At 40.7% G+C, this 27,193-nt stretch overlaps 5 protein-coding genes across 7 annotated transcripts; 1 reads left to right on the top strand and 4 right to left on the bottom strand.

Moving 5' to 3' along the window:
- Positions 1–1,775: 1,775 nt before the first annotated feature.
- LOC120744042 (uncharacterized oxidoreductase At1g06690, chloroplastic-like) lies at positions 1,776–5,874 on the bottom strand. The gene is made up of 9 exons (XM_040048159.1): positions 5,865–5,874; positions 5,624–5,670; positions 5,348–5,459; positions 4,882–4,982; positions 3,811–3,897; positions 3,401–3,548; positions 2,942–3,021; positions 2,756–2,849; positions 1,776–2,294 (listed from the first exon to the last, which is right to left on the bottom strand). The coding sequence occupies exons 1-9, from the start codon at positions 5,872–5,874 to the stop codon at positions 1,885–1,887; spliced, it is 1,089 nt and encodes a 362-aa protein (XP_039904093.1). The 3' UTR covers positions 1,776–1,884.
- Positions 5,875–5,957: 83 nt separating this feature from the next.
- On the bottom strand, positions 5,958–9,017 carry LOC120744041 (uncharacterized oxidoreductase At1g06690, chloroplastic-like). The gene is made up of 6 exons (XM_040048158.1): positions 8,839–9,017; positions 8,560–8,731; positions 8,094–8,194; positions 6,885–6,971; positions 6,475–6,622; positions 5,958–6,097 (listed from the first exon to the last, which is right to left on the bottom strand). Exons 2-6 carry the CDS (start codon positions 8,669–8,671, stop codon positions 5,958–5,960), a joined length of 588 nt encoding a protein of 195 aa, XP_039904092.1. The 5' UTR covers positions 8,672–8,731; positions 8,839–9,017.
- Positions 9,018–9,132: 115 nt separating this feature from the next.
- On the bottom strand, positions 9,133–18,758 carry nsun5 (NOP2/Sun RNA methyltransferase 5). 2 transcript variants are annotated; one of them, XM_040047796.1, is made up of 5 exons: positions 18,754–18,758; positions 11,118–11,829; positions 10,509–10,716; positions 9,824–9,988; positions 9,133–9,420 (listed from the first exon to the last, which is right to left on the bottom strand). In XM_040047796.1, exons 2-5 carry the CDS (start codon positions 11,767–11,769, stop codon positions 9,231–9,233), a joined length of 1,215 nt encoding a protein of 404 aa, XP_039903730.1. In that variant the 5' UTR covers positions 11,770–11,829; positions 18,754–18,758; the 3' UTR covers positions 9,133–9,230. The 2 variants fall into 2 exon arrangements, with proteins under 2 accessions (XP_039903730.1, XP_039903729.1); XM_040047795.1 differs by lacking the exon at positions 18,754–18,758 and having other exon boundaries at positions 11,118–12,363.
- Positions 14,154–16,602, top strand: LOC120743853 (myosin-10-like). The gene has a single exon (XM_040047794.1). The coding sequence runs from the start codon at positions 14,535–14,537 to the stop codon at positions 16,164–16,166; it is 1,632 nt and encodes a 543-aa protein (XP_039903728.1). The 5' UTR covers positions 14,154–14,534; the 3' UTR covers positions 16,167–16,602.
- mybl2a (v-myb avian myeloblastosis viral oncogene homolog-like 2a) lies at positions 17,959–26,119 on the bottom strand. 2 transcript variants are annotated; one of them, XM_040047793.1, is made up of 12 exons: positions 25,858–26,119; positions 22,545–22,647; positions 22,260–22,331; positions 22,069–22,161; positions 21,756–21,976; positions 21,549–21,669; positions 21,265–21,318; positions 20,892–21,130; positions 20,000–20,702; positions 19,537–19,779; positions 19,197–19,397; positions 17,959–19,076 (listed from the first exon to the last, which is right to left on the bottom strand). In XM_040047793.1, the coding sequence occupies exons 2-12, from the start codon at positions 22,644–22,646 to the stop codon at positions 18,483–18,485; spliced, it is 2,643 nt and encodes an 880-aa protein (XP_039903727.1). In that variant the 5' UTR covers position 22,647; positions 25,858–26,119; the 3' UTR covers positions 17,959–18,482. The 2 variants fall into 2 exon arrangements, with proteins under 2 accessions (XP_039903727.1, XP_039903726.1); XM_040047792.1 differs by lacking the exon at positions 25,858–26,119 and adding an exon at positions 25,362–25,754.
- Between the last annotated feature and the right edge of the window lie 1,074 nt (positions 26,120–27,193).

Genomic DNA, 27,193 nt, shown 5'->3' with positions numbered 1-27,193 from the left:
GATCCACTTGGTAAAATAAATCCGCTTGGCATCTTTCTTGGCCTTAAGACAACAATTCTGATGGCTAAAGATCCAAACGGGACACAAAATAAAAAATAAATAAATAAAAATCAACATCTCAAAATCTGAACATGACCATGTCCACACTTCTTGCTTACATCATATTTAAAATGAGTTTTCAAAAGTTTTTTCTTTGAATTTTCAAAATTCAAAGTTCAAAAACACACAAAAATAATATACATTCTTTCTGTATTATTCAAATAAATACTGAGTTTAAGTGATTTCCAACACACTGCCTATTTATACCAACACTTTATTGTATCCTAACCTATAGATTCAAAATTAAAATGCCTGAAGAAGACATCTGTGATCAGTGTAATATTAATCGAGTACATAAATAAGTGTTATTTTGGATAAAGAGTTCTTGAACCCACAAACACTGAATGCAAGTTTTGCTTTGGTGTTAATAAGACAATAAGATCCTCCCCGTCCTCGTACCTGACTTCAATCCTACACTGAATTTCAGGACCTCATCACCTTTGGCCTCCTATAGCGCCGCACGACTCTGTCTGGTGTTTGAGATGGACAGAGTGTGTCACCTGGGGGTGTGTGAGGGAGCAAAGTGAAACGCACTGACAGACTGCGTGCGTGCAAGTACAGTATGTGGCTGTATGTTTACACTCTCCACACACTGTAGGTGCCGTGGCTGCACACAGGCTGGCTGTTTCTCTCTGGAACGCTGTCGTACTGTTGACCACAGGCGGTCGCCTCCTGTCACATTAGATTGCTGCTTCTTGAGCACCTTCAAAACACACATGCGAAATACATGCAAAATAAAATTCAGTCATGCAGCGCACACACAGATTATTCACAGGCGTTTTACAATAATTATGCCCTAACTCTTCAAACACTACAAACACAGAATTTCATCATCCTTCATACAAAAGCAGCACACTCTGTCTTTTTTTCCTTATTTTTTATTGCTTCACATTGACATTCGTGAACATGATAGACATCCGAAAGAAAAAAAGATCATTTAGTAAGAAGAGAAATGAGAAAGTCAACCGAAAAGATGAAAACATAAAATAACATTATCGCACTCCCGTATTCGTCTTCCCTGTCATTAGTCTTTCCAGGTACATGACAAAAGCATCGTTCAAAATATTTTGAAAAAAGAAAATGTGCATACACATAAGCATAATTCCCCATACATTTCTGATGAAAATCGAGAGTTGTATGAATTTTGTTGACAAGAAATAACAGAGTTATCCATCACCTGGTTACTTCTTCCACTGCTAAATTTGCAATAAGTATTTATCTTTTATTATAAAGTCCAAATGATAGAGCTCCTTGATTAATTACATGCTTTTGTCTTAAATTCATTTAGTACAACAGTGCTCCAGGCTACCCTACATCCTTACACATCACTGAACACCACACCCTGTGAGTAAATAGAATATGTTACATACATTCATATATTTTGGTCCTATGTTCATTGCAAGATGCAACTTTAGCTTTATTTTAATTAACTAAAGCTAATGGAAAAATACATTTATTTTAAGGAGATACAAAAAGAGAAATTTCTCTGAATGTTTAAGGCTTAAGGACACACTTGACACTTGAATGTATAACTGAGTATCTCAGTGCGACTGCATTCAAGGAGAAGCTTCTTAAAACACATTATTCCAAATAAAGGGGTTCTTAGGTTGCTTTTTGGGGGGTGGAGGGTTTTAAAAGTCAAAGAAAAAATTCATTAAAAACACCAAAAAATATTGCTTTTTTTTCTCTTTTCCATGTGCTGTGGGAGATCTTTCTATTCCCTCGTATTTCCTCCTCCTCTGCAGCGATCTGTCACATCCAGTTAGTCAGTCCCCCCCTCCCTCTTTAGTTCCTGTACTCATCCCCACAGTCCCCGATGATCGCCATGAGGTCCCTGGAGCGTTGTGTCACTGCTTCGATGGCGGAGAGATCTTCAGCCATCAGCTGCAGGTCAGAGCTGCAGCTTCGCAGGCTGTCACTGATGTGCTGCCCCGCCCCTGCGACGCCTAGCCGGCAACCCACAATGACTCCACCCACTGCAGGCCGGTCCAGCACGTAACGCATCGCCACGCTGGCTATTGAGGAGTTACGTCTCTTAGCTACCGTCTCCAAGGTGCCGAGGAGATCTTGGAAAAGACTCCAGCCACCCCAAGTGTTGATCATGTTCTTGTACTTGGAAAGGGAGGCGGTGTAGAGCTCCACCCTAGATATAGGCTCCACCTTTCTGAGATAGCGTTCGGAGAGCAGACCGCCAGCTGCACCAAGAAAAAATGGATGTAAGTGAAATGTAGGGGGGGCGGATGAAGGAGTTAAAAGTGTCAGGGGAGAGGGGAGAAGAGGGAGGACAGATGGGGCGGAAGGATGGAGATAAGTAAGAAACGGTAGGGAAAACATGAAGGGAAGGGAGAAGTGATGGAGGAAAAGAGGCGTACATGGAGACCATAGTGGTTAGGAGGAGGATGGGATGCAGAGGGGGGGAAGTTAGCAGAAAATAGAAGGTGGGAGGGGAAAAAATGAAAGCAAGGGAGAGAGAAAGAGGATGTGTCGTCATGTCATCTGACTCCATCTCAGAAACCCACCATTTTACAGTCCCACACAACAATATTAATGCACAACTCGCACGACTAAAGATGAAGTAACGTCTACTGAAGAGAGACTGAAGTCGAATATTGCTAATGTAAGATGACTGCATGCAAATAAAAGAGTTATATCTCACCGAGCGTGCCGTAAGTGAGGAGCTTAATGTTGTTGGCGACACAGAACTGCTCCATCCTGGCTGCAGGTCGCTGGTCAATCACCGAGTACTGAACCTGCACAGACGGCCACATTAAACACAAAGAGAAGAGGAAGACTATCCTAAATGTGATGGAGCAGTGTTCTCACACGTAGAGGGATGTGTTACCTGGTTGCTGGAAATGCGGATGCCTTTGCTGGTGATCTCTTCCAACCTCTGTGTGTCAAAGTTAGTGAGGGCGAGCTCACCTGAGGAAAAAATAGTCAGATTCTTAACTTGTGTGTCTGGGAACCAGCACACCTCTGGTACTGTAGTCAAGATTTAATGCAATGCAATAACGACACACATTAGTCAAGATTTGTTGTTAAGAGTCAAAACCAAATCTGTGTGTATGTGTTTTTCTATCTATATCAAAGTGCACACTGATATTAAACCATGATTAGCCACCAAAAGAGTCTAATTCTTGTATTTATATACATTTATGTTGTTCTCCTCAGAGTTTCCCAGAGTGCAAAGCAATTTTTTGTCATTCATTTTTGTCACTCATAAAATCTTATGAGTTTATATTATAATCATATGTTGTCCGTTCATTTATAAATTGTGCATTTAGTAGTACAGCGCACATACGTATGACTCCTTCCTGCTGCAGGTCAGAGAGGTGACCCAGTGCCTCCAGATATCTCTTGTCCCCATAGTCCCACCAGTGAAACTGAACACAGTCCAGGGTGTCCACCTGCATTCGAGTCATGGACCGCTGCAACGCCTTCTCCACCACCTGCAAGAACAGAGAGAGTTCAGCTGATTTCTTCTCCCAGAAACATCAAAAAATGTCAAAGCTGAGTGCTGGATTTTATGGACTGATACTATAATCAAACCTAACTGTATCTATTTCAAGCCATTCGTAGAGATAAAGACAGAAAAGAAATACTTGCGAGGTTATGATTTGCTTCGTAATAAAAACATGCACTGCTCTCTAGTGGATAAAACCGGTCTAACTGTTAAAAGCACAGCAGACTGAGCATTGCTGAGTGGCTCACCTTGCGCTCCATCAGTCCAGGTCTTGGTACATATTTAGTCAAACCCTGCAGAGCTGGGCTGAGACTCCCAGAGGATTTGGACTTCAGCTAAAGATCAAACAAAGATAAAAGTTGAAAAAACACCAGTGACTGAGCGGGGTTACATTTTACAGCTAGACTGAACACACTAATTCTGAATTAAGGGTGGAAGAGTTAAATAGTATATGTGGATGGGTTTTCTTTATATGGGGTTTCCGATCATCTGTACATTATTCCAGGTGAGCGGCTGACAAAGGCTGATACCATCAGACTGCCACAACACATCAGCTGATATTGCATCAACTGACCTAAGTGCACACACTGGCACTGGTGAGTGTGGGAGTGTCTTAAAGTGCACACCAAGTATCTGCACCTCTGTGAATAGCCAATGCTAAAAAAATATCACCACTTTCTGCTGTGACACAAAACTTTTCCCATGTGCGGGACTAATACAGGTTCATTTTATCTCTTATCTTTAAATTCTGATGTAATTGTGTTTTCCTACAAAATACTTCACAAGGTCCTGTCAAGATCTCCCAAGGCAAGGTCATTATTTACTGTCAAATAAGTCATTCTCAGCATATGACAGAAAATTACACAGGTTTCTGTCTCTAAATCAGGAACCCTGCTCTACTCTTCCTGCTCTCTGTAGTTCATCTTTTCCTTGTTAATATCACACAAACACGCTGCGGTACATCACTCCAACTGCAATCGTGTAGACATCAGATTTTAAACATCACAGTAGTAAGAGTCCCCCATCCCTCCTCACTCAAGTTTAATTTACCTGTATTGATATCTTCCAGCACACTGAATAAAGCTGGCAAATGGTTGGCAAAACTGAGGCTTCTTCAAATTAAAATGGCTTTTTTCTTCCCATTGTTGTCAAGCGGTTGCTCATAAGGGATTGTGTAATTGCTGGGGTTTCTTTCTGATATTGTAGGGTGTTTATTATACTGTATGGTCTTCCCCTCACCCCAAAAAAGTCTGGTTCTGTCTGCAGTTTCTTCCAGTTCAAAGGGAGATTAATACTGAATTCAGTATATACACACTTACCTGGCTGTTAAACTGTCCAAAGATTTCCTCTGCAGGCCCGTAAATGTCTGCCATGTCGAATGTGGTTAAACCAGCATCTACATACTCCTGCATGGCCTCAACTACAGACATGAAAGGAAAGAGGAAAGCAGAGAAAAGGAGGAAAGTAGCACAGATAAGGCGACGCGTGGTGGAGCTTAGAGTAGTGTGAATCATTTCTAGTGTATCAGTCCAGCTTTAATTATCATCCTTAGTTTGCCCAGATACGTTTTAGCTATTATTGTTTATTTATCCCAGAACAATTAAAATAGACCAACAGTACAACTCTACATGAAGGCTTCATTTATTGTAGGATTATTGTATTAAACTGCACTGTAACTGTACCTAATAAATTCACTGAATGAATGAAGCATACGAAAATAAAATAAAAATCAAGACAACCTAGCTATTTTTTTTAAGTTATAGCTACCCGGGGTTTACTGTTCACCTGCCCTGACTTTATCCACCGCTCCGTGCGCCCCGGACACCTGCCACATCCCGTTCAGGACCCGGCAGATCTCCAACTCGGACAGTGTCACTTGGGTAACGAGGACATTCTGCTGTCAGGGGCCGAGGGAGAAGCTGCTGGAGGCGGCCTGCTGTCTTACTTTTCCTCCCCAGTTGTAAATAAAAGAAAGAGGAAAACTTTAATAAGTGTCCTTGCTGGGAGCGGTGTCGTGCATTAACCGGTTAAGTACTAATACATTCGTGTTAAGTGACTTACTCCGTGTACGCAAAAAGGCCTGCTGGACTCAAAGCCGGCACGCAGCACTGCAGGTCACCGCTTAATCGCCGTCAAATTGAAACATTTATCAGTTACAAAAGAGTTTGGTAACAGTTCACAAACACACCACTGTTTCCACCAATAGCTGACGCTGTTTTACCGGAAATAAAATCACTCTAACAGGCAAGCTGGCTGCTGATTGCTGCCCCCTGTTGGATAATTCAGGAGGGGACTAAAATACCTGAAAACATATCTCGAAAAACAAGCAACACCAATAACAACAGATGTGACGCAGTAAAAATAAAAGTATCTTTACTTTTCAGTTACATCTCAGTTAGAAATCAACAGCACTGTTCATCCGAGCAGTGTTCTCACACGTAGAGGGATGTGTTACCTGGTTGCTGGAAATGCGGATGCCTTTGCTGGTGATCTCTTCCAACCTCTGTGTGTCAAAGTTAGTGAGGGCGAGCTCACCTGAGGAAAAAATAGTCAGATTCTTAACTTGTGTGTCTGGGAACCAGCACACCTCTGGTACTGTAGTCAAGATTTAATGCAATGCAATAACGACACACATTAGTCAAGATTTGTTGTTAAGAGTCAAAACCAAATCTGTGTGTATGTGTTTTTCTATCTATATCAAAGTGCACACTGATATTAAACCTGATTAGCCACCAAAAGAGTCTAATTCTTGTATTTATATACATTTATGTTGTTCTCCTCAGAGTTTCCCAGAGTGCAAAGCAATTTTTGTCATTCATTTTTGTCACTCATAAAATCTTATGAGTTTATATTATAATCATATGTTGTCCGTTCATTTATAAATTCTGCATTTAGTAGTACAGCGCACATACGTATGACTCCTTCCTGCTGCAGGTCAGAGAGGTGACCCAGTGCCTCCAGATATCTCTTGTCCCCATAGTCCCACCAGTGAAACTGAACACAGTCCAGGGTGTCCACCTGCATTCGAGTCATGGACCGCTGCAACGCCTTCTCCACCACCTGCAAGAACAGAGAGAGTTCAGCTGATTTCTTCTCCCAGAAACATCAAAAAATGTCAAAGCTGAGTGCTGGATTTTATGGACTGATACTATAATCAAACCTAACTGTATCTATTTCAAGCCATTCGTAGAGATAAAGACAGAAAAGAAATACTTGCGAGGTTATGATTTGATTCTTAATAAAAACATGCACTGCTCTCTAGTGGATAAAACCGGTCTAACTGTTAAAAGCACAGCAGACTGAGCATTGCTGAGTGGCTCACCTTGCGCTCCATCAGTCCAGGTCTTGGTACATATTTAGTCAAACCCTGCAGAGCTGGGCTGAGACTCCCAGAGGATTTGGACTTCAGCTAAAGATCAAACAAAGATAAAAGTTGAAAAAACACCAGTGACTGAGCGGGGTTACATTTTACAGCTAGACTGAACACACTAATTCTGAATTAAGGGTGGAAGAGTTAAATAGTATATGTGGATGGGTTTTCTTTATATGGGGTTTCCGATCATCTGTACATTATTCCAGGTGAGCGGCTGACAAAGGCTGATACCATCAGACTGCCACAACACATCAGCTGATATTGCATCAACTGACCTAAGTGCACACACTGGCACTGGTGAGTGTGGGAGTGTCTTAAAGTGCACACCAAGTATCTGCACCTCTGTGAATAGCCAATGCTAAAAAAATATCACCACTTTCTGCTGTGACACAAAACTTTTCCCATGTGCGGGACTAATACAGGTTCATTTTATCTCTTATCTTTAAATTCTGATGTAATTGTGTTTTCCTACAAAATACTTCACAAGGTCCTGTCAAGATCTCCCAAGGCAAGGTCATTATTTACTGTCAAATAAGTCATTCTCAGCATATGACAGAAAATTACACAGGTTTCTGTCTCTAAATCAGGAACCCTGCTCTACCCTTTCTGCTCTCTGTAGTTCATCTTTTCCTTGTTAATATCACACAAACACGCTGCGGTACATCACTCCAACTGCAATCGTGTAGACATCAGATTTTAAACATCACAGTAGTAAGAGTCCCCCATCCCTCCTCACTCAAGTTTAATTTACCTGTATTGATATCTTCCAGCACACTGAATAAAGCTGGCAAATGGTTGGCAAAACTGAGGTTTCTTCAAATTAAAATGTCTTTTTTCTTCCCATTGTTGTCAAGCGGTTGCTCATAAGGAATTGTGTAATTGCTGGGGTTTCTTTCTGATATTGTAGGGTGTTTATTATACTGTATGGTCTTCCCCTCACCCCAAAAAAGTCTGGTTCTGTCTGCAGTTTCTTCCAGTTCAAAGGGAGATTTCCTTCACACTCTCACCAAGTGCTCGCTCATATGGGGTCATTTTATTCTTGGGGTTTCTTTCTAATATTTTAGAGCCTTTACCTTACAATATAAAGTGGTTTGAAGTAACTGCTGTGGTGATTTGGCGATGTGTAAATAATACTGAATTCAGTATATACACACTTACCTGGCTGTTAAACTGTCCAAAGATTTCCTCTGCAGGCCCGTAAATGTCTGCCATGTCGAATGTGGTTAAACCAGCATCTACATACTCCTGCATGGCCTCAACTACAGACATGAAAGGAAAGAGGAAAGCAGAGAAAAGGAGGAAAGTAGCACAGATAAGGCGACGCGTGGTGGAGCTTAGAGTAGTGTGAATCATTTCTAGTGTATCAGTCCAGCTTTAATTATCATCCTTAGTTTGCCCAGATACGTTTTAGCTATTATTGTTTATTTATCCCAGAACAATTAAAATAGACCAACAGTACAACTCTACATGAAGGCTTCATTTATTGTAGGATTATTGTATTAAACTGCACTGTAACTGTACCTAATAAATTCACTGAATGAATGAAGCATACGAAAATAAAAATAAAAATCAAGACACCTAGCTATTTTTTTTAAGTTATAGCTACCCGGGGTTTACTGTTCACCTGCCCTGACTTTATCCACCGCTCCGTGCGCCCCGGACACCTGCCACATCCCGTTCAGGACCCGGCAGATCTCCAAACCTCCGGACAGTGTCACTTTGGGTAACGAGGACATTCTGCTGTCAGGGCCGAGGGAGAAGCTGCTGGAGGCGGCCTGCTGTCTTACTTTTTCCCCCAGTTGTAAATAAAAGAAAGAGGAAAACTTTAATAAGTGTCCTTGCTGGGAGCGGTGTCGTGCATTAACCGGTTAAGTACTAATACATTCGTGTTAAAGTGACTTACTCCGTGTACGCCAAAAGGCCTGCTGGACTCAAAGCCGGCACGCAGCACTGCAGGTCACCGCTTATCGCCGTCAAATTGAAACATTTATCAGTTACAAAAGAGTTTGGTAACAGTTACAAAACACACCACTGTTTCCACCAATAGCTGACGCTGTTTTACCGGAAATAAAAATCACTCTACAGGCAAGCTGGCTGCTGATTGCTGCCCCCTGCTGGATAATTCAGGAGGGGACTAAAATACCTGAAAACGTATCTCGAAAACAAGCAACACCAATAATACACAGATGTGACGCAGTAAAAATAAAAAGTATCTTTACTTTTCAGTTACATCTCAGTTAGAAATCAACAGCACTGTTCATCCAGACGAACTGTGCAGCAGTTCAATTTTAAATTTCACTCTGCAGTTTCTGCCCCCTTCTTTTTTTTCTTCCTCTTCCTCCTCTTCTTATTGTTGGGTTTGCTGCCAGTCTGTCCTCCTACAGGTGTTGGTCTGTCCTCTGTCTCTGAAGCTTCACAGTCTTCTTCTGAAGCTGCAGGTCTCTTCTCAGAGGAAGGCAGATTGCGTGGTTTCACCTCTGGGCCGCTGTGACGGAGTAAAGAGCAAGAGTCAACCTACTCATCTAAAAACACTACAGGAAACTTCCGCAGTACTACTGCTGAGAGAAACATTAAAATAATAAGTTGCATAGCTACTTTGATCAGGTAATCATGTTTTATCCCAAAACAAAGATTTGAACAGATCTAGACAGTGTTACAGTAGAATTAAACTAAAAGAAAAAAAATTACTGACAAATTCAATGTTTTTATGAGCAGACAGGGAACAAATACAGAAAGTCAAATATAATAGACACAACCAAAAGCTATTTAGCTAAACACACTGTTAGCTAACCACACAGATGTGTGTGCAGACCTGCATGGCCATAACTCAATGTAACAGCTGGTGTTAAGATTATTTTTGTAAGTTTACATGACACTCAAGTATTCACCTTATCTGAACAGCCAGTTCCTGCTTTGTATTTCCAGGCTCGCTGTGTTTCTCCAGCAGGGCCACGAAGAAGCCGTGCGTGAGGGTCTTGGCAGTGCTGGCACGCAGACACTGTGGGAGGGGCTCCAGGCCTCGCTCAGGCCACTCAGCCAACAGAGGAACCAGTCTGGACGGGGAGACACGAAAGGATTTGAATAACACTTCTAACAACCAGTTTGGCATAAATAACATACCTCAGGGAGCAAAGCCCCAACACTGAACACCTGAACGTTTGTTGCATTTTTTTAAACATGTTTTGAGTTAGTAAAAGCTACCTCAGCCTGCATCTCTACACTTACAAACAAAACCGTAACACCCCCCATTACATATGTATTATGGATATTTGAAATTATTTCACTGTCGCTAACTGCACTTTGTCACAGTCCTCATTTAATGAAAATCTTAAATCTTGTGCCGTCAGTGTCATTGCATAGTCCTGAAAATGGTCTCACACACCTGTAATGTCCAATTTTATTGACAACACTACAATGCAGTACTGCTACTATAACATGCATGTGTGTCAAGGTGGAGAGATCACAGAAAAATAAAAAAAAAATCTCCAGGTTTCATCGTCTAGAGAGCTAAATAAGAATAGAATGCTTTAAAATGATAAATAAACAGTCTGAATGTCCTCAGGCTGTTGCTACCTGAAGCCGAGGTTCTGCTGCAGACAGGCAGCTACCACTTCCTCATTCTCCTGTTTGTGGATGGAGCATGTGGAGTAGACCAGGCGCTTCAGGCTGGGAAACCTGAGAGCGTGGTTAAGGCAGCGCAGCTGGAAGGAGGCCAAAGAGGCCAGACGAGCCTGCTCCTTCTCCTGGTCAGCAGAGGTGTTGTCCTGGAGGCACACCATACCTGAACCCCGTCACACACAGATTACAATGCTTTTTTGGTTGTTGTTGTTTTTTTTACTATAATTAAGCTGTTTGTTTCTTTATTTGCACACTGGGACTCTGATTCTTGCTTATACTTGTGAAACGCAGCAAAGTTTTGCAGTATTTGCTTGAACTTGAGAGAGGAAGGATGGATCGGTGATGCCTAAACAGGTTTCTATTCCAGTTTCTACTCTGGACACCCACATCTGTGACTAAGGTTTGTTACATAAACAACAAATTCAATGTTTAAAAATGAAATAAATATGATACATTTTGCATTCAAAGTAAACTAAAGTGTCATAAATTGAAGATACATATGCACAGATGTTATAAAGAACCCTACTGCAGTCATACAAACACAGGGATAACTGGTCACTCTACCTGAACCACTGCAGGAGGGATCGAGCAGGATGTACTCAACATCCTTATACTGCGGGTTGTCGGGGTCCACCTTCAGGAAGTCCTGGTTGGCCAGCTGCTGACAGGTGACCCCTGCACGGAGCAGGAGCGTTGACATTGTGGCCAAGCGCTTTCCATCCAAATCAAAAGCAAACAGCCTGCCCTTGTTCTTCATGATGGCTGCCAGCTGGCTGGTTTTGTTGCCGGGTGCGGCACAGGCATCAATGATGTGGCTACCAGGTGGAGGACTAAGGAGATGAGCGGGGAGGCAGCTGGCTTTGTCCTGCAGAACTATGTGGCCTGCTTTGTACAGGAAGTGGTCATGGAAGTCAGTTTTAGGAGAGAAGACCAGCAGCTCTGGCAGGTGCAGGTCACTCAAAAAGTATCTGTCTTTCAGGGATAAGTCTTCCAGCCTGGAAGCCTTCCCCAGGTAGGAGAAGCCATCCCTCTTCAGGTAGTCCACAACATCCTCCACAGTGGTCTTCAGAGTGTTCACACGTACATATCTGGGCAACTGGTCTCCAGCGGGGTGCTTGACACTGCAAGGAAGCAGGTCTTCATTCCTGCTTACCTTCTGCTTCACCTTCATGCGAGCCAACTCCGCCTGCAGTCTGGAGCGATGCTTCATCATCATGGCCTTCCAGGATCCGCCACACTTCAGCCCCTGGCCTATCAACAGGTCGTACACGAGCACCTTAGCCAGGGGCATCTTTAGCTTGGTATGTCTGAGTAGCTTGGTGGACTCGATGATCTCCTGCAGGACGGAGGAAAACTTCTGGGTCTCACAAACCAGAGCGAACAGCTGTTTGATGTTCTTGAATTGACTGTCGTAAACCAGAGTTTTCAAAGCCCCCTGTTTACCCTCGACCTTCTCCATGATCTCTGCTGCTTTCAGGTACAGAGCCATGGCGAAAGAGGGTTTTTTTTCCCTACTGCGCTCAAACACTCCTTTTCTTTCTTTAGTTCTGAGCAGGAAACAACGAGCGAGTTTATTTGAGCTCTGTAAAAGCAGCTTCTTCTATACCTTTCCTCCGTGCACACGTGAGAGGAGAGGTCACGACACAGGAAGTACTCGTTGACGCACTGTTTTTCTTTTGACATAAGTAGTAGTAACTGGTGCCGGATCAAAGACAGTAGAAAACGTCTCTATCGCCCTCTGGTGCCTGGCTCCAATACAAACAAGTTGTCCTCAAATGTTCTTCTCTCCTTGAGATGCTTTAACAGCGTGGCTTGTCATGAATCGCAAGACTTAAGTTGCTGCGGCAGAAAGAAGATCACGAGGTAATTTAATGACATAAATCACTGATGCAGATTTAAAACACTTTTGAACTGAAACATCGCAAACGTGGAAACTATTTTGATAATGCAGTTATATTTTTACTAAATAAGTTGACATGGATTTTATGGAGGCTGTGTGTGCTTTCCAACAGCAAATATCAATGCATGTTCTGAAGAACATATTTATTGATATGAATAGTAGCGATTGACAGGATTCATTTCATTCTAAACATGGCATAAACAGGATAGTTGCAACTTCAATGGTGTCACAGACTATAAATCTATTCTGGATTTGGGATACATGATGATGCTCTGTAGCCTACTGAGTCTGCACAATAAACTGCACAATAACCAGTTTGCTTTTTGTCTGGGGGTATGGAGTAGAAGTGTGATTTTCCACTATCTTTATTGAATAATACCACATTTTTAATGATAATGATTTGGTCAACTGGCTCCATGTGATTAAAAGACTGTAAAAAAAATGCTGAGCATGTTTCGCTTTCTGCTAATAACTTGTTATTTACTTTAAAAACTTTAGATCAATGTGATGCAGCCTTTTCCTCAAAATTGATAACTAAAGTGTCCCAACTTACCTGAGCCTGAACTCACAGATGGTGTGAGACCTAGTCTAAAAAAGAGAGGAAGACAATCTGGGTTTATCAAAGCACACTTCAAAAGCAAAGCAACTGTAATTGTACAGAGGTGCACTACTGCTCATGACATAAATAACTTGCACAGCTGTGTAGGCACTATCAATGTTGAATGATATTTGCAAGTTTTCTTGTGTTCACTGGCATCCACAGTGAAGACATCGTGGACAGCGGAGAATCTCCCGGTGGTGGAGCAGACTGGGACAGAGTTCCACTGATGAAAAAGAGAGTCACGATGGATATTATAAAAATTTAATAAAAAAAGATTCAGACCAAACGATTTGTGATCTACACAATCCAAGCTGATCAACGATAAGCTCAGTATTTTCATTTAATATATTTTTCATCTGCTTGAATATTTCCTGCTTCACACAGTGCTCAACCTGCTAGATTTTTGTTTGTTATTCATTTATTTTAAATGTCTAATCTTATCTTTGAATCAAACATTCATACATATATACACTATGTTCATTATAATAAGATACATATATACTGTCAGACACCACTCTGACATTCCATTCATGCTCAGCTGAATATTAAAATGGACAAATATGTGTCATCTCTGCATACGCTATGATCATTATAGAATGACATGAAATATTAAAACTGAGCTTAATCTTCAACATAAGCAGTAGTCATATAAATTCATATACTCTTAAGCACAAATGGTGAAAGTTTTTCTGCAGAATAAGTACTTGTACCTTTTGTGATGTTCGCCAGTATTAGTTGTATCTGTATTGCGGTGTTCTGATAGTATGGCTTCTTATACTGAAGAAATGGATCTAAATAAATAACTAAATAAATCCTCCAGCACTCGTTATTGTCACCTATTGCTAATGTTTTGACGCTGCTAACCTCTCATACGCTGTAAGAATTTAATTCAACTGTTTATCACAGAAAAAGTGTGACTTGTAGGACACGTGAACCTAACACTAGCGGGCATAATGTTAACTTAATAGTCAGCTCAACAGCTGTTGTTAGCTCCGGACAGGTGACTACAACAGCAGCGATGAGCCCCGATGAACGGATCCGGGGGCGGATGGGCTCGTACATAAATGGATCGATCGGGGCGGGATACGGTGGGAAACGACAGATACCTTAAACTTGAAGACAGCCCAAGTAGAAGGATCGCTAAAGTCTGCTAAAAAAAAAAATCGCAATGCAAGTTGAACAAACTTGCAAAGACACAATATCAAATTTAACCCATTCTGGTACAAAATGACATCATAATAGACTGTCCTTTGAATGTCACGACGTTCGGCGATAACGTCACTTGAACTCCTTTGAAGACAGTTCTGGGGGCGGAGTCAGATCCTATAAATATCCCCCGAGTACATACCTTGAACCCATAGATCGCTATAGTTCTGAACTAACAGTTTCCACTTGCGAACACTTTGTCTCATTGAGTAGATCATTTTTCAAACACAGAATAACACGTCGTATAAACTAAACTAAATACATTCATTTCAAAATGAGCTCCCTAAGCTACTTTGATATGCAGATGCTCAGAAATGAGATAGAAAATTACAAAAAGGCTGAAAAACTTCAGCTTGAGGAAATCCAAGAAAAGAATTGTAGGATTTCAAGTCTTGAGGCATCTTTGAAAGAAGAGCAGGGACTGGTTGCAAAGATGAAAGAGGAGTCCAAAGAAATGCAGGTGCTCAGAAATGAAATACAAAAGTACAAACAAGCTGAAAAGCTTCAGTTGGAGGAAATCGATGAAAAGAATTCTAAGATTTCAAGTCTTGAGGCATCTTTGAAAGAAGAACAGGAACTGGTTGCGAAGATGAAAGAGGAATCCAAAGATGAAAAGATGGAAAAAATGGAAAATGTTTTGCTGGAAACCAAATCCCAGCTAAGGTCCGCAGAGTCACAGAATGTAGATCTCACAAACAAATATGAGGCAAAAATTCGGGCTCTTCATAAGGCAATCAAACACCTTGAAAATAAGTGTGCCACTGAAAAAACGATGCGGGACAAGAAAGAAAAGGAGGTGGAATCTCTGGTTGTCCTTAAAATCAAAAATGAGCAGGAAAAACAAGAACTCAAGATGAAGCTAAGCAAGACAATTGAGGAAAAAAATGAAACACTTAAAGAACTGCAGAAACAAAATGAGCAGCTTCAGACTGAGATTCAGAACAATGAGAAGTACATTCATCGTAATGACTTCCTTGAAAGAAGGATAGACGAGCTTCTTACACTACCTGGGGAGGTGTACTGCCGTCAACAGAAAGTTAAAAGTTTGGAAGAAGAAAAAGAGAAACTACAGGCTGAACTTAAAAAGTGTCAAAGACAAAATGAGGAGTATAAAGCGGGAAAGCGCTGGGCAATAGATGAGAAAAACCAACTGACAAAGAAAAATGATGAACTGAAAGTACGTCTTAGGGAGAAGGAATGTAACAACATAACGTCGAGGAAAGAGTTAAAAGCTAAAGTCCTGGAATCAGAAAGTGAGATAAAGGAGCTGGCAAGGCAACGTTTTACTATCGACCGCCTGGAAAACTGCCTTGAGGTTAAAACTAAGCAAATAATTAAATTTGAAAATGAGACGCAGGAACCTGGGAAGAAAATTTCATCCCAAGAAAATAACATAGCCCGTCTGAAAACTGCTCAACAGCTGAAGGGACTTTATGACACCCTCGGCCGCACTGTGCAAGTCGAGAAAAAAGCCTCCCCAGAGCAGCAAAGAAAGGATGGGGATGAACAAATAGCCCGGAAAAAGGTGAGATTTGACCTGAGTAATGCGGAATACTTTCCATCCAAAGACGACAATGAGCTGAAAGAACAACAGAAAGAAATTAGAGACCTTAAGGGTAAAATGGGTAACAAGCTTACCACATATGACAGTAAGCTAAAAGCAGTGCGTGGCCTGCTACCTCCTATTTCCACTAGGGCCCGGTCTAAAACTGTAGACAACTCAAAGAAGCAGTCTGAGTCTAGGAGCTCACTCAACCTCAAGTCCACTGTTACTCCCAAGGCAGAAGAAGAAATGTTTCATCCCCATTCACCTGAACTTATTTCCCAGTCAACTCTACGTAGAGTATACAATCCTGGTGCAAAAATACTCAAGCGCCGGCCTTCAGCCAAACCCAAACACATCTAAAAAATCCTCCTACCAGTTCTCACACTGACTCCAAAGAAATAATCAGCTTTTAAGCTGGTTAAAAAATATCTATTTCTTTGTTTCCAAAGTCAAAATAAATCACAAAGAGACAATATTAGAAAAAAAATTTTAATACCCGCCCATCCTGAGGGTATATTACATCCATAACCCAGGAGAGGCTGTATTTGCTATAACATCATAAATGTAAGACAATAAGGACATCTCTGCATGTGTGAGGAAGTGACATGCATTTCATCTATGTCGCTTCATCACCCCCAACCGGTCGAGGTAGATGGCTGCCCCTCACTGAGCCTGGTTCTACTGAAGGTTTCTTCCTGTTAAAAGGGAGTTTTTCCTTCCCACTGTCGCCAAGTGCTTGCTCATAGGGGATCTTCGGATTGTTGGGTTTTCTCTGCGTTATTGTAGGGATGTTACCTTGCAAATACAGCCTCTCCTGGGTTTACGGATGTAATATACCCTCAGGATGGGCGGGTATTAAATTTTTTTTCTAATATTGTCTCTTTGTGATTTATTTTGACTTTTTGAGGTAACATCCCTACAATCTCTGCGTTATTGTAGGGATGTTACCTTGCAATATTATATTATATATAATATAATAAAGGTTTAAAATTGGCACAAATAAAATTGATGTGAACTGAATTTTTCTTTTGATGTGTACAAATGGTTGTATTTGAGTACTTTTGATCAGCTTTTATTCACTACTACGCACACACTGGCTTCAAAAATACAAAGTGATGGCAGTCCCCATGAAAAGGGAATTTTGGCTTCATTTTTGTACAGTGGCAGGAAGTGGAGTGAGGTTATTAAAATAGGTTGTTCTCAGCTATTTTTAAAGCTACATTTTAGTTAGTTTTTAGTTAGCGAACCTTTAGTTACTGTGGCCAAATACATATTTCATTTTTTAAAGTAAACACATTTTCAGTCACTCGCAGTCAGACATTAAGCAAAAGCACATGTTCGGTAGCTAATCCTTGTATTTACCCTGACTAACGAAATATCTCTGCTGAAGTCACTGACATGGTTTATATGAGAAACAGAAATGTTACTGGCCTGATCAGTCACTAGGCAATGTTGCCGTTACTGTACCTTTAGGAGTTACACAGTCAGAGCAACATGCTGGACTCTTCTTTAGCTCCTCTGCAGAGCCCATTATTAAATATGTGCAAACAGCAGCATGTTTCTGGCTCCCTCCACACATTATCAAGGTCAGGTTTATTGATCGAGCACATTTCCAACAGCCCATGCTGCACAACTTGCTTTACAAACTAGAATGCAACTAAAACAAGTAAAATGCACTACAATGACGCAATAAAATATAAATGAATAATAACACAAAAATAAAATAGAATGCATTTAAATTACTTATTGGCAGCTGATTTGACGCAGTTTCAACTGAAGATGAATCAATGAGAGAATTAAAATAATGTTCTCACAGTTTTCTTCAGTCGCAAACTGTCTTTAATATCAGACATATTCCAATATTCCAGTTTCTAGCAGATATCTCAGTTTCTTGATAACACAGCTGATACATACTCCAATGTTTAATGCAAGCAAAAACTTGTAACGTATTTCACGTTAGAATGAATGAAACAAAACTGTAATGCCTGAAAGAAACGTACAGTGGATTTCTCATTTGACTATAAAATATAAATGATTTTTGCTGGAGGGACTGAATAGACAAATTCAATATAAACATCTACTATTCCATCACGTTTGGCAGCAAATATCTCATTTATCAGTGCATAGTGGAAATAAATAAGCATTCAACCTCTGATTTGACATTTTATTACTGTCTTAACAAAAATTGCAGTCAGAAAACATGAAATTCTGCAAAAGAACGATACAAGCTGAACTCATTTTGGTTTGAAGTGAATCAGATGCCATTCATTCACCGACTCCATTTCTAATTTGCCATTTCCCAATTCAGTAGAGAGCTCTGACTTGAATCATGTGTGGAAGGGACAAAGTACAACTCTGAGCAGCACCGTACAGCATACAGAGACAGTGTGCATCTCTATCGCTGCTGCAGGTATGAAGCTGTGAGGATCATTGACCAGAATGCGTCCCTTTAACAAACTGATGAAACCAGCTGTAACACAGGACTTGTTTTTTGTTTTTTTTTAATGCAGACCAGCAAATGCGTTCTAGGAAGAAAGAGTCAGCTGATTCATTTGCTACAATATACGAGGTATTAGCAGTTCACCCTCCTTCTTAGAGTATGGCACAGTTTTTAAAAGTAGAGGCAGAGTTTCTGTTTAATGCTGTGAAAGCTCTGCCACACTCAGCTGTTATCCATCAGTGTTTAGCAGCCCGACTGGGCTTTTTAACAGTCTTCACTTTTACAGAGTTTTTGTATAGTAGCAGTCTCTCTGTGGTGTGAGGTGGCAAGCGGTTCCTTTTTGCTTTCACAATGCACGCAGCCATCGGACTGAAACGGTCAAAACCTCCAGATGTGGCGGGCACCGCCAGCAGCTTCTTGGCGAGGCCTTGGAGCTTCGGGAATCGAGAAGCACATTTCCAGTACTGAAGAGTAGAGTTGCTTTCCCACAGCGGTTCAGACAGGTACACGTCGAACTCTGACATCTTTAGAGTCTTTGCAGGCGGCTGAAGGAAGTTGAAGATGGACTTCCTCTTGAGGTCGTTTTCACTGATTTCAGGACAGTTGTTGTCTGAGCTGCCAGCACAAGTGTCCATCACGCCATCTGTCTGGCTTTCTTCTTTCACATCGTGCTCCAGCCCACTCCCTGTCTGATCTTTCTCTGCCTCAACAGTAGGAAAAGTTGAGGCTTCCATGTTTTCTAATGTGGACTCAACAATGCTGCGAGCCTCAGATTTTGACGGAGGTGTTAGGAAATCATTCTGTTCATCCTGGTTGTCATCAGAAAACGGCTGCAAAAAAAATGGTTGTTTTAAATGTACACACATTTTTTTCCTTTATCTACTCAACACGCATATTCAATTAAATATAAATCTACAGAAGTCCGCTATGCTTCTGGCCTAATTTGGTACCTGCAGTTTGATCCTAGGATCCAGCACAGCAGCTAGTATCATGTCCTTCTGGTGAATCACTGGCTGGAAGTGTGTGTAGAGGCCTGTGCGCAGGGCCTTGCAGAAGTGGGTGTAGTTGGTGACACAATTCTCCAAGGTTTTATCAAGTCCAATGAGGGACGGTATGATGAGAGACATAGTCACACCATTTCCCTGCAGGACCTACGATAGATAAGACACAAACATGTCTTCTATTAAAGACCCCGTTCACATTTCTTCTTAGCCTGATTATGGGATTACTGAACAAAAGGTTACACATGTAGATTTGGAAATTCCATTATAGAGAGACTTGCTCTGTTACCTGTAAAGCCTCCTCAAAGGGCTCAAGAAGACCTAGAATGTCAATCACTTGTTCCCTCTTAACCATGACCAGTGGTGGGGCGCTGGCTGTGTCACTAGCCTCTATGCGTGCCTGGGCCAGGAGAGTCATGATGGAGCTCCAGACAGACTCCTGGACCATTCGCCGTAATGATAGCATCATGGAGTTCCAACGACAGTTGCTAGAGGAAGGGCACAAAGACACATTGTACTCCTTCATCAAAACCTAATTTAAAAGAAAAAAGAGAAAAAGGGCAAAAATAATCTTGTTAAAAGAGCTCAGGTCTGCATCTTTTCTGTAAAACATTTGCCACATTACACTAAATAATGTAAGCAAGAGGAAACATCTCTTAAATTCTGTTTTTCTCCCTCGCAATGAAAATGAATATATTGAAACCCAGCTTTAAATACCTTGGAAATAACATTTAAATCCTTTAGTCTCATACCTCGCTCCAGTAGGGGCTGCTCTTGAAGAAAGCCACCACATTGTGGACCTGTGAGAGCAGGTTCTCTACTACTCTTGAATTTCTTAAGGCATCCCTAATCACTATCTGCAGTGTCCTGGCAGCACATGTAGTCCTTGTCCCCATCTGCAGCTCGGAAAAAGGGGACTCTGCTTCAGACATTTGGTCTGACAGAAAGGCCAGCACTTCATCTCCATCCGGTTCTCCTCTATTGGACGTGCACATAATCTTGTAGTCGCAGAACAAGTTGTTTGTAGCTAAGGCTTCTTTGGCCTGGTTGGCAAGGACGTAGCCGATGCTGCGAGGAAAGATCCCGTAGCTGAGCAGCACACCTTCGAGCTCCCTGGACACACAAGTGCTGAGGTTTTTGTGGCTGACATGACGGAAGGCCACAATAGGACGGCGGAGCTGCCAGGAATCACTGATAAAGTGAAGCTGGACAACAACAATGGGATCCTCTACTGGCAGGGTTTGAGCCCCTGCCCAGAGATCAACGGTGACATGAATGGCACTTTCACCATCTTTCATTGTGGCAAGGCAGGATTTAAGATCACGGATGAGCTGAGGCTTGATGGCTCGTTCCACCTCGTCATAAAGCTGCAGGGCCACTGCGCGCTGGGATAGCTTGTTGTACTCAGGGCTGATCGTACTCATGAAAGACCTGAAGCCAGCCCCTTCAACAAAGCTGTGCGGAATAAAGTGAATCATACATTTAATGATATACAGTAAATATTAATTCAATATATAAAAGCTTTTACAAAGTTTTCAACATAACCACAGAGTGACAAGAAAATTGCATTGACTTAAGGATTACCAAACCTCCTTCAGTGAATCACAAACCAACACTATCTCAACTATCAGCAGAAGAACTCACCTGAGGGGCAACATGTCCTCAGCAATCATCCTTAGTGCTGCATCAGCAAACTTTTTCTGGTCCACCTGCATGGCTGGTGGTGCGGCGCCAGAGCTGGGACTGGATTTTGAGCTGGGGAGCAAAGAATTACTGGGGGAGGAAGACTCTCTCTTTGATGTAGACCTCTGCGGAGGTGGAGCAGCAGTCTTCTGCTTGGCTTTATGGTGCTCCTTGTCCTGCATTGACTTCTCAGGCCTGAGCTGCAGCAGAGCAAAACGCACAATAGGTAAACCAAACTTGTCGGATGAGAACAGCTTGTGTGAAATCCTGAAAGATTTAGGTATTTATGAATTCCTAAATCTTTTCTTCAGAAATACAGCTATAGCAAGCTCACCACTTCAGGAGTTACTGGTTCGGCATCTAAAACAACGTCACATTTGAAATCCACCTGTAACACATCATGTAATATTAATTCACAATTAACAATATCAACGTTTACTGTAACTTAAAACTGCAGGAAAAATGGTAGTTTAGTGACATTAAAAACAAGCAGCTTTGAATTTTTTGAACTGGCTATGTCCCAGTATAAAATCTATCTAACAATACTGGCATATCTCATCAGTTATAACTGAAAATGAAGCCTTAAAAAGTATGAACTACATCCAATAAGCACTGTACCTCTCCATCCACAAATTGCTGAATATCAATGGAAATGCTTTGAGCAGCATCTCTAAAGAAGCCCAGCTCTGCTTTACGTTTGATGGTCGAATTCCAATGATTCTTCACAGAATTGTCAGACCTGCCAGAAAAAAATAAATAAATAAATTGCATTTTGACTGCTAATCATATTTTAAAAATTCAGTCATTGCTAGCTAACTGGCCCACCTTCCTGGGAGCAGCCTGGAAATCTCAGTCCACCGGTTTCCCAGAATGGAGTGGGCTTTATAGATGATGAGATCCTCTTCATCAGTCCAGCAGCTCTTACTGATCATTGGGTCGAGGTGATTGTGCCAGCGATCACGGCACTGCTTCCCCAATCGACCCTTTAGATGCTTTGAAATTAGAGTCCAGTGCTTGGTGCCATACTTGGCCACAAGCTCTACTATCTATCCAGAGAAAAATACAAAAGTAAAAACAGAATTTAAATAACAAAAAAAGGAAAATATCCAAACTAAAACCATGTTTTTCATTTTCCCACCTTTTCATCTTCCTCTTTGGACCAGAAGCCTTTAATTAAGTCAGGATCCAGATATTTTCGCCAGCGGTGCATACACTGGTATTCTGTTCGCCCCTGTACAAGGAACAAGACATGTCACGCTGTATTAACTCAGAATTCACTGCTGTTATTCATCTTATTCTTGAACGATGTCTGCATGTACCAAAACTTACTGGTAAAAAACTAGCAATAGTTTTCCAATCTTTTTTTCCAATGTTGCAGACCAGAATTTTGAGATTTTCATCCTAAATGTCAGAGAAAATAAATCCAAACACAGTACATGGGTTATCATCAACACATTACGACATTTACAGATACTGAGTTAGCCAGGTAGTTAATTAATATGAGCCAAAAAACAACCAACAATATGACATTAGTAACAGTAACTGAATAAATTATGTGAAAATCAAGATGCTGTAGGAAGAGAAAAGGTTGTCCTGAGACTTCTTTCAACTTACCTCTTCCTGAGTCCATTTGACTTGACACCTGGTACCGTCCTTATTTTCTACTAAATCTGAGTCAGTGTCAAAGCATAGATTATCATCTCCCTCATCGTCCATGCTGCAAACACAAAGATAACCAATAACTCAAACATAAATATTTTACTTTATTTAAATTTCCCAGTGCAAGTGCAAAGACACACAAGAGAGAGCTCAGATGTCTCAGCGATGAACACTGACTATGACATGGTTGACATTAAACCCAAACAAATAACTCCAGAGCCATCATTTACAATACACTCAGTACTGTCTGCAGCACATGCAGCAGAGTACAATTCACAGTTGAGCAGACTGTGATCTTAAGGACAAGTTAACAAACAATGACTTCATTGCTATTTTCAATAGATCTCTGAAATACTCCATGTAAATATGTATGCAAATAGAGAATATGAATTCATATATAGATATCTGAATTTATGTTAATCCCTAAAGATCCAGTATCAACTGAGATCTACATTTTTGCAAGTCAATACCAAAATCTATTGTAAATGTAACAGATATTAAAAATGAAGGCACTAAGAATGAAGTATGCGAGTGTTGGCATATTTGTTGTTTGAACTTTAAAAATCACATAAGATGTGTCAAAGTTATTAAAGAAAATAAACTACAGAGCAAATTAACAGCAAAATCTTTTTCAACATACATATCTAAGTCACGTCAGCTAAAGAGCTGTCTAATAACTATGGTTAAAAAAAAAGAAAAGAAAAAATATCCAGTGAGCAATTGTTCTTAGAGCAAAATTGCCTTGTTGATACTAGAGGTTCAAGTAGAATAGCCAAACGGTTTCAAGCTGATAGGAAGGCAACATTAACTCAAGCACCCGCTACAATTGGGAATGCAAGCATATCAAACCTTGAAGCAGATGGGCTAAGGCAGCAGGACACCACATGAGGTGCCACTCCTGAGAGCTAAGAACAGAAAACTGAGGCCAAAACTGGACAGAAAATTGGAACAATGTTGCAGCATTCAAAAATTATGGTCAGAATAAAGTATTCACATGAAATGATGCTTCCTGCTTCGTATTACCTAAGCCTTTTTCTCTTAGTACCTACTTGACTTCACTCGGTTAAGGTTGATTTCAATTACAATTGAGTAACACCTCAATGTGCTATGGGTCGTTGCAGTAATGTCACCGAAAGTCCCATGACGTTGTTTGTATGCAACACAAACACAATGCAATAATGGAGGACGTCGAGACAACGGTATATCTGCTGCTTGGTGTATGCCTTTTAAAAATGGCGGCTCTGTGAAAAAGTCGCGACACCACTGACTGACCGATCATTGGCATGCAGTCAGTTGCTGTTACATTTTCAGATCGACTCAGCTCACTTGGAACCCCAGCCGAGCAAGTACTAATAAAGTACCTGGTACCAGATACTACCACCTAATGGAAAACCCTAAAAACCAGGTCAAGTCAAGCTGAGTAGGTACTAGTGGAAAAGAGGCATTAGTACCAACTGAGAACTATTTAAATGCCACAGCCTACCTCTGCATTTCTGCTGACCATGGCCATCCCTTTATGAACACAGTCTACCCATCTTCTGATGGCTGCTTTCATAAAGATGACCAAAAAGCTCAAATCATCTCAAACTGTTTTCTTTTTTCCTCTTAAAAAAAAGGGAGTTTTTCTTTCCCAATGTCACCAAAGTGCTAGCGCACAGAGGGTCACATGATTGTTGCCGTTTTCTTCGTTTCTTCTGTATTATTGTATGGTCTTGACCTAACAATATAAAGTTCCTTGAGGCAACTGTGGTTGTGATTAAGGGCTATATAAATTAAACTGAAGTGCATTGAAATCAAATGGCCTCCACAATTTCCAGACATCAATCCAACAGACAACCTTTTGAATGTGGTGGAATGGGAACCTCGTCTATGTGCAGCAGACAAATATGCACTAACTGTGTGGTACTTTGTGCTTCCAATTCAATATAAACCAAAATCTCTGAGGAATGTTTCCAGCATCTTGTTGAATTTGTGCCAGAAGGAATTAAGGCAGCCGAGGAAAAAAGGGGGTCTAAACCAGGACTAGCAAGGTGTACTCAAAAAAGTGCCCTAGAAATTTCATTATCTGTCTCTAAAGCAAGCAACCCATCAGTGATATTTTGCAATTTAAATAGAACAACTGTTTGATACAGAAGTAAACTTAATGTCAAAATTAATTAAAGAAAAAGGAAAGTAACACAATATAGTCGCCTGTAATGCTCTTAACCTAAGCAGTCACCATTGGGATATCTAATAATAACTACAGTGTAAATGGGTTGGAATGAATTTCATTCATTTATTGAGTACATTTCAAATATAACACACATTACCAGTCAATAAATAATTACTCAAAGTTGATTTTTGAGTCTTAATTCTACCCTCTCTCTAAGGAAATTATCTGGATTACAGCTGCTCCAAGACAGTAACAGTAACAGACTACACTATTTAAATAATACAATATGTTACAGAGTTTACAAATTGAAGAAATAGCACTAATATGTAAAATTGCTCAATTATACAATATCAAAATATGAGCACATTATCACAGATCTAACTGCTGTATTTCACCTGCTCTCCAGCAACCAGTTAAACAAGCATGCATGCTATTCAGCTAAGAGCTAACAACTTCCCACAGCTAAGTAGCTAACATTAGCTTCTGCCAACCCAACAATTAAATCGCAGTGAAAACAAATTGTTACCTTATATATCTACAAACAGTACATTGTGCGACTCTCGAAACAAAGTTATTGCAATTGATCGAACAAAAATATAACGCAAAGCTGCAGAACTTACATTTAAACTTGGTTGCAACTTCAAGCTAACTCTCTGATAGCAGATCCAGTGTGAGCACACTTGAGAAAACGTTAGCTGTTAATTTAGCAAGTAGAGCGCCTCTAGCGGCGCTTGTGCTGGATAAAAACAAGCCTGCCCAATGCAACGCTTTCATCAGGAGTGGAAGTCGTAACAGGCACATTTAGCCGACACGAAAGCAGAGATAACGCGGACATGTTTAAATAAATCTAACATTGTGTAAGTGCTTCTGGAAAACAGTCGCGTTCAGCCCTTCCAGCTCACAACTTGACGGCATTGGAGGAAATCACAGTTTCACTCACTGCCATAAACACAAACAAGCTCTGCAACTGCGTGATAAATATAACGACAAATAAAATATTCTTTTGTGAAACATTTCCAGCTAACGCAAAGTATCATATACCTATATATTACTTGTTTGTTTATTTTTTTAAAGACACCAAGAATATACACACACATGCACATTTCTCACACTTACCTGCGCGATATAACTCCTCTGTCCCTTCAGTCCCCCGGTCCCGATGAAGACCCGAAATTAGCAACCACAATAAATCATTGTTTCCATGTAATATATGCTTAATGCGGTTTGTATTGGTTATCTACAGACAGTAACAGGGAGCTGCTGGCGTTTTATCAGTTGAAATTTAGCCGGGACGAAATACTAAAGGTCTGTTCAAGAGCACCACTGCTGCAGAGCTGCTACACACATTCCCCGGAAACGACCCATGTGAGCTGCTGCTAACGGCTGCTCAAAAAGACAGGCTGGTTACACTGCATGCATGACTTCGCCTTTAACATTTGTAAAAAGACTTTAAGAAAATAAAAAGCCCACATCAAAACATTAATGTACCACTGAATATATTCTAACGTAATAATAACTTCCTCATAAAACCTTTAGTGGGGCACTTGGTAGGCTAATTGTTATGCAGCTGTTTCAATAACGTTCTGCCTGTAATGTCTTTAAAATGGCAAATACTACTTGTGCTTGCTAAAAATGGACATTTTAAGATAAGAAAGCCTCCTTTTAAAGTTATAATAACGTTTTGATGATTACCATTGCCATTTATGTAAATGTATATAACGCACATTGTTATCAAAAGATAGCGTCAAAATAATAAGAGATTAACTTCATCCATTATTAAATTAATTTCATTTTAAGATCCATGTAAATACCCTGTCTATGGCAAGAGTTTAAGTCCCCTATTTATGGGGATAATTGTTTTGTTTATGTCATGGCGTTGTATTATATCTTAAAATCTCTTATTCATTTTCAATTCAATTCAGTTTTATTTTGTAAGGTAAAGACTCTACAATATATATATTTTTTAAAACCCTCAACAATCACATGACCCTCTACGAGCAACCACCTGGTGACAGAGGGAAGGAAGAACTCCCTTTCAAACCACAAGCAGCACCAGAATCAGCCTGTCCTATGAATACATATCATGCAACTATGTTTTACTGTATGACCGGTTCTTATTTGTTTATACACCAGTTTCCACAGGAAGCATACAAGTGCTCCACAAATTCATGTTAAGCCTTTTCCTTATTTTTATCAAGTATGTGCTTTTACAAAGGTAGATGCTCAAAATAAACATGACCAAATTCTAAACCTTTGGCTTTGGCTGTCCTCAATATGTTTACCCCAGACAGCCAGGCAGATCTGGGAGAAGCACAGAAACCCTATCCACCAACAGTTTGAATATTCTGCTTACTAGAGGTAGCCTATCCAAAGAAAGTTGGCTTAAAGGGAGAGGGAAGAGAGCTAAAATGATTTATTTCATAGCCCAGATGAACCCAGGACCTACACCAAA

The sequence above is a fragment of the Simochromis diagramma genome, unplaced genomic scaffold (assembly GCF_900408965.1).
Source record: "Simochromis diagramma unplaced genomic scaffold, fSimDia1.1 OVJJ01000387.1, whole genome shotgun sequence".
Lineage (NCBI taxonomy): Eukaryota > Metazoa > Chordata > Actinopteri > Cichliformes > Cichlidae > Simochromis > Simochromis diagramma.
The sequence above is the reverse complement of the archived record's forward strand: the minus strand, read 5'-3'. Positions and strand labels throughout refer to the sequence as shown.